This window comes from Falco peregrinus, chromosome 2, assembly GCF_023634155.1.
Source record: "Falco peregrinus isolate bFalPer1 chromosome 2, bFalPer1.pri, whole genome shotgun sequence".
NCBI lineage: Eukaryota > Metazoa > Chordata > Aves > Falconiformes > Falconidae > Falco > Falco peregrinus.
In genome coordinates, this window is record NC_073722.1 from 54284412 (window position 1) to 54291780 (window position 7369).

The 7369-nt window shown below is 36.7% G+C and overlaps 1 protein-coding gene across 4 annotated transcripts in view; it reads left to right on the forward strand.

The window, feature by feature from the left end:
• CPEB2 (cytoplasmic polyadenylation element binding protein 2) overlaps positions 1-7369 on the forward strand; it is a 55161-nt gene that overhangs the window by 45029 nt on the left and 2763 nt on the right. For all 4 annotated transcript variants that reach the window (XM_055794986.1, XM_055794988.1, XM_055794989.1 and 1 more), the window contains 2 exons: positions 1316-1497; positions 6162-7369. The exon at positions 6162-7369 is cut by the window's right edge and continues 2763 nt beyond it. In XM_055794986.1, the coding sequence (XP_055650961.1) occupies positions 1316-1497; positions 6162-6389 (410 nt within the window). In that variant the 3' untranslated portion in view covers positions 6390-7369. The remainder of the gene's footprint in view (positions 1-1315; positions 1498-6161) is intronic.

The window sequence follows — 7369 nt, forward strand, 5'->3', positions numbered from 1 at the left end:
TTCTAGACTTGTTGGAGTGCATGAAGGAAGCATTAGAAGTTTCTGTAGCTGTAGAAAGGTTGATCTACAGCCTGGACAGTCTGCTTTGTGAGATGGGCTGCTGCCGTAGCCTTTTACAGTATTTTATGGTGGCCTTCTAGTAAGTAGGTTGAAGTGAATGTTGAAAGTAGAACCGTAACATACAGTGGTTCAAATCATGTTTTCTATTAGAATGACTTCTGGACTTCATTAGTCTTCCATAGTTTGTAATGAATTTTATTATTATGAAAATAGGAGTTTTCAGATGAAGGATGTAGGAGAACCAAGAAGTGATAGTCCAAATTTGGGTATAAAGAATCTTTATTTTTTTCTACCTCAGCCCTGCAATGCTCAAGCTTTTCTGTCATTTTACATTTAAGACTGTACTTTTGACTGTAGTACAAGCTCTGTAAATGAAGATAAACACAGTATGTTCCAACTGCACATTAATTTTTCTTTAAATTCAGTCCAAATACTCCAGATTACTGTGCTGAATGTCTGTGATAAATTTAATGGATGCATTCTTATGCTTAGCTTTCAAATGCCCTGTGTATGTGAAAGTGAAACTTTTATGGCATTGCAAAATAAGAATCATGACTTCAGAAAAGCAGCAAAACTTCAGGAGACTTTTCAAAACACTGTTGAACATCACTGAATGCTGACATCTTTATACCTTAATACAGAGGATACCAATTGTGAAAAAAAATGGCATTTTCCACCCAAATGAATTGCAAAACTGAATTCAGTATAAAATATTACCAGAGGACTGGTAAAATACTTGATCTGTAAATTTGGTGGGTTTGTTTCTATGAACTTTAGAATGGTAAGTGTAGCACTGTAGGATAAGCTCAGTGTGGCTGATGAAAAGATGCTAACTACCTCTTTAAATTCAAGTGGGACGTAGAGCATTAAGACAGCCAGAGAACATGTACCAAGGAATTTGTGGTATGTAGATCTATTTTATACAGCTTACATTCCATGGCTGCCCAAAAAGTCTTTTGCTGTAATCCCTTGAAGAAAAACTGCCCTGGAATTTCAGGTCCAGATTATCAAGGACTGCAAGGATTTACAATTCTGTTGCTCCTTGGATGTGTTTACCCACAGCGTGAAAGATCTGTCTGCTGAGTATTTCATAGCTTATTTAACAATTTTTTATATTTCTTGTTATTACTGTTATATCGGCTGTTGCAAAATTAATTATTAAAATCAACTTTTTTAGTCTTTCAAAATACAAATGTATTTATAAGATTTGTACTGTAAGAATGTTTAAATTAACATTCTTTTTTTTTCTTAATAGTGGAATTGGCTATGATCATGGACCGTCTCTATGGTGGAGTTTGTTACGCAGGAATTGATACCGACCCTGAGCTGAAATACCCAAAAGGTGCTGGACGTGTTGCTTTTTCCAATCAGCAGAGTTATATTGCTGCCATCAGTGCTCGGTTTGTTCAACTTCAGCATGGCGATATTGATAAACGAGTAAGTTACACAGAAATTTAAAAATATAAATAAATGCGAGAGCGATGACCTATAAGGGAACCTCTCAGGGTGTGGTGCCGTTGCATTTGCTTGGCTTTCATGGCAGCTTCTACAATTCTTTTAGTATTCTTGTAACTCCACTGGTTCCAAGAGTTAAATTGTGAATGCCCCCAAACGAACAACATGCATTCCACAGAGCAGTGGTTTGTTCCTTGGACATATGTTAGGCCGTATGTTCTCTCCATAACGGAGTTCCTGGTTTTTTTGTTGTATGGGCAAAGGGCTTGAAAGTCTTTTTCTCTCCCTGGTTCTAATACAACTAAATACTATGATGATTCCTCTGTCGTTCATAGGAAACTAGTATTCATTGGTTTCAAATCAGCTTTATATTTGCAGCTGCCCTTAATTTCAGTTATAATTATCAGTGCTTGGCACTTCAGAAAGCCAGCCAAGCTCAACACCTAAAATACAAAATGTCTTCCTGTTTGAGTTTTAGTATTTACCAATGTACGTTTCTGGTTGCTACAGAGGCTTATTGCTAGCTAAAGCAAAACTAACATTTGTTAAGGAAGACTAGTCAACTTCCTTACTTCAAGTTTAGAGGTACTAAGAGTAGCAAAGAAAATGGGCATCTAAATTATGTCACTAGTTTTGGTGTCAAGAGCTGCAGAGGTAGTCACTGGTATTAATAGATGTTCTTAAAAAAAAAAAAAAAAGTCTTGGAGAAAGAAGGGTTGAGTAAGTAAAGTAGTTCAAGGTCTAGTCTCCTCTAAAGATCAAAGCCATGGGAAAAAGAAAGTAGTGCAGTTAAGAAAAGTCTGCTGTTGGGAGATATAGCATTGGTTTCTCTCCTTTCAAACTGAGTAATACAGCCTTACGTCTGCCTCTCAGATACCAGTCATCTAGTGAGGTGAGATCCCCAAACATGGTACTTTCCAGAGCATGAGTGGGTCTGAATGTGGTTAGTGAACTAGGCTTCGCATTAAGAAGTGACGGCTGCGTTTTGCTGGTTGGGATTACTGTCCTTGTGACTTGCAGCTGACTGACTAATAGCTCTACCTTTTGGCTTATTACGTAGCAGGAAAAATGGCCTTGACATTGACTGTGTGAGGTGAAATAAGCTATTAATCATCTTGCATTTGAGTATTTGGACAAAATGAGAGTAAGAACCAGAATCCAGAACTTTGAAGAAATGCTAAATGGGTTGTTTAGCCTCAGGACCGGGTATAGCTTAGTGTGTTTCAAGAACCATATGTAGTGTGTTTGGCTGTGAAGTGATCTAACTTTAAAATTGGAGGTGGACAGTTGGGTCCCATCCAAACTAGTTCTCCTTCAAAAGTAGGAGACGTGGACTTGAACCCTGTAAACTAGCAGACACTTTTACACTTGTATCTTGGTCTTCCTCTTCCCATGGGAGTGTCCATTGCAGTAGAGGAATATATGGTAGACTGGCAGTGCCATCTCCCAAGAGAAAGGAAGGCATGAAGCTGCCTCTGAAGGCTGCACTTCCAAATAGGTAGGTTTGTTGCTTTAGGTTGGTTTATGATAAGTCATCAGAATCTTTAAGGGCTCTTTAGATGTGAAGCAGGCATCAGAAAAAGCAGTATTTGCTGTTTGCAGAGAAAGAGATGTAACTTGTTAATGTGTGATGTAACACTGAAATATTTAAAGGAAGGTGGGCTGTAAATCTCCAGTAAAACAGTGTGCATGTGCTGCAGGCCTCTTGGAGCTTGGACAGGGGAAAAAAGTCCACAAAAGCTACCCAAAATACTAGATTTCAGAAGCACATTATTTGAGTTACATCCATGAGACTTCATTTATAAAACCAGTAATCAGATTATATCTTCAATCACTATTACAAAAAAAAGAAGGGAAAAAAAAAAAGTAGTATAATTAGTACCTGTAGATAGCTGTTCATGGGCTGGAGAGATAGGGGGAAGAGGGAAGGAAAGTCTAGGCTTTTCTCTTTAAATACCTGAATTCTTACAGTTTCTTTTGTGATTGTTATAATTTGCGTTCTCTTTAGTGTTGGTTTTTTAATACTTGAAAAATAATTTTTTCACTCAAGTATTCTCTTAAATCTGGAACTTTGGCGTTTTGATTAGCAACCTTGGGGGTTTTTTATTTTTAAAAATGTATGCTACTTCTGAGGTATTTCACTTGCAAAATACAGCAGTGCCAAATCTAAGTATTTTAATAAATTTGTCTTTAAACCTTGTGATGAGGAGGGTTTATAAGTGTCTTTGTTTATTTCAGGTGGGATTTTAATATTTATTTTTTAAATCGTCTGCTCAGATCATATGGTGTGTTCTTATTGTTTATGTATAAGTGTACAACCTAGTAGTTTGCATTACTGAAGAGTATAGAGAACAGCCCCTTTTTAGGGAACACATTAACCCTTCAGCTGTTTCTGAAAGTATGAAAAAAGCTATTTTCAGAAATAGTTTTTTTCTCCATTGAGTTTATACACTAATGCCTTTTCAGGCTCATTCTGAAATCTGTATTACTGCTGATTTATAGATGAGCAAGCAATCTGTGTAAATATGTAAACCACTGGTTTTATAAATGAGGAAGATCGTCCTACTTCAAGTATTGCCTTCATCTGAGATGTATACTTATGCTGGCCAGTAAAGCAATGTATTGCATATTTCACTGAAGTCTTAGAGGCAGGCTGTTCTTCTGCCCTTTACCTTAGCATAGCCTTGCTATACCAGTTACATCCAGTTTCTATAGGTCTGCTGTCTTTTCACATTCTTTTGATAACCAGTTTTGTCTGTGTAAAAGTCTTTTCATTGCTAAATTTTTCAGTTCACCTATTTATCCTTCTGAACTTCAGTTCAAAGTATTTACAGCAATTTTTTTTGCACATACCTTTTCCTACCTCTAATTGGCAATCTTAGTGTCACAGTCATTTAACAAACGTTGTCTGTGATCTTAACTTCTTCCTTACCTGAGTACTCTGCAGCTTTTCTCCAGTTCTTTTGATGTGTAGATATGTTTAGTTTCTGTAACAGATGTTTTTCTTCAATAAAGTGCTCCTCATCCTGTTTCATCATATATGAAAGCTCAGCTCCAAACATTTCCTTGAAACTCGTTTGGAGTTTCAGCTCCAAAGAATTCCTTAAAGTGTTGTTAACTTTCATACGCCAGCAGTCTGCATCCACTTCGTGTAATGCTTCCATTTCCCACCATGTTTCTGCAGTACATTTGAAATCATCTTCATACTGATCTTGGTGCATTAATGCACCAAAGCTTGAAATGTATGCTGCTTCATGGTTTCAGTAATTGTGAACCATGAACACGGTTACTGCACAAGGTACCTGTTTATTGCAAAGTTTGTGTGTAATTTGTGATAAGGCAGGTTGTTGCAGTGAAATAAGAAGCAGAGCTTGCACTGGATACAGATTACCGGTAGAAGCATACTCTTATTTCAAACATAGAAATGTTTGAAGTATGACCTCTACTTCTGAAGCCAAGAACTTGAAGACTTACTCAGCTGTAAAACTTTTGGGTGGGTAGCTGTATATGTAATTTTTTTCCTCCGGAGATACAATGGAAAAAATAGCATTTTAAAGTTCTTACTTCAAACGTATTCTGTCTCAGTATAGTACGTAAAGCCAATATATATATGTTGCAGTCTTAGGTAATAGTATCTCAGAAAAAAAATGTCTTACAGCAATGAGTTTTAATATGAACTAAAATAACTCTTTGCCAACAAAAGACAGAAAATACTGTTTTTAAAAGTGAGGAAAACGTGGAAGACAGCAATACGTTCCTTAATGGTGCATTCAACTCATTTTGTGTTTTATTATGAAGTTCTTCCGGTCTGATAGCAGTCTGTAACAGTTCAGTTACCCAAAGACATAATGCAAATTTACCACTCGACTCCTGCCACTTTTCCCCTCTGGCGGTCAGATGAGTTTGGGAGAAAGAAGCTGTCTAAGGCAGGTGTTTCTAGCAGTCAGTAGACTTGCAAAATGGTCTTTTAAAAATATTTTTAGAAATACATTGAATAAAAATTTTTATACAGCGCAAAGCCACAAAAAGGGATGGTAATAGATAACCAAAATCTGTAGCTCCAAATTTGACCATGTTTTAGAAATAGGGAGTGAATTTACAGGGAGCAGGAATGCTAAAAGATCTGTATTCCATCCTGTAGAAAGTACTTCTGATTTGCACGCAAAAGTAATATATGCAAAGACTTTTTTTTTAAAAGGTTAATGTATAAATGGTTACATTTTTTTATGTTGAGTTATTTTTAGCTAAACAGTATAGCATTGGATGTCATATTGTGGTACATTTGGGAGCTGATGAGATTAGCTGGGAGATCTTTGGGCTTGTTTGGTTGTTTTCTACACGGAATTTGCCACGAACATTCTTCCAGAATAAACTAAGGGGAGGTTCTGATGTAGCTATTTATTACCTACATAGTATACTTCTAGAGATCTGCCTTGAATCGTTCTGCTTACTGTATGGGTAGATCTGTAGCTGATAAATGATAAAGAGTAATAACTGATCAGTTAAAGTTATTAATATTTCTGATTTCAGACTTGTGTGTTGGGGGGGGGGGGGGGGGGGGTTAAGCCAGAAAAAAATGAATGTCCTCCTGTAGCTTTAAGTAGGAACAGGTATTAACTAGAATTGGTTTTGGTTTACTCCAACAGGTGGAGGTAAAGCCATATGTGTTGGATGACCAGATGTGTGATGAATGCCAGGGTGCACGATGTGGTGGAAAGTTTGCTCCTTTCTTTTGTGCCAATGTCACTTGCCTGCAGTATTACTGTGAGTTTTGTTGGGCAAATATCCACTCTCGTGCAGGACGTGAATTCCATAAGCCATTGGTAAAGGAGGGGGCTGACCGCCCACGTCAGATCCACTTCCGCTGGAATTAAACATGGTGAACCAGCATCTACATAAGGAAAGAAGGGTGCATGTGGCTTACTGTGTTTGAAGATACTGACATGCAGAAGAAATAAGTGCATTCTTCTGCTTTTCACCCCAGCTATCAATACATGCATCTTTATCAGCAGCCAAAACACTACAAGCCTCTTGTTTTTCACCAAAACCCTACATCTCAGGCTTACTAATTTTTGTGATATTTTCATGTTAAAATAAAATGTTTTTTTGTATTTTCTCCAAGTTATTTTTATATGTAAAGTTAAAACTAGATATGAGAATGTTTTTGCGTAGGGGCACACAGTCTGCTGCTATATTTAGTGGGTGAAGCGTGCACTTATTTCTAAACATGGGTTTTTAACTTCAAGATCTGCCCCAGTAATTTACCAAAGGTAGCAAAATAGTGAAGATGGAATATGTCTGCTACAAAAAGCTTATTTTTATTGTTGTTGCTATTTTCAGTGTATACATAAACTAAAAATTAGGGTTGATTTTTTGCTCTCCATTTTGACTTGCAAGAAATAATACCTCAAGATAATCTGATTTATTAGCTATTTTTAAACATTTTTAATCACAAGCTGTATTAGCTTTGCTGCTATATAGGTGTTATGTGTAATGCCACCTATTAATACGGGATTGAAACGTTTAAGACACACTGCATTACAGATTAAATGCAGGCAGCACAATATGGCCTAAACTGCCATAGTTTTAGAATGTGAAAAAATTGCATGTTTACTTACCTGTATACACCATATGCATGCACTAGAACTATTAATTAACAAGAGGTGAGTTATTGCAGATGTTCAAAAAAGGCTCTCTTGAAACTAGGTAGCATGAGCAAATTTACAAAATTTGTTACAAAAAACAAACTTGCATGCATTATTGTGACTGAAGTAAAAAAATGTCCTACATGTGTACAATATGCAAATTAGTTTTAGACTAGAAAGTGCAGCCATTTTGTGACCTGGTCAGTAGT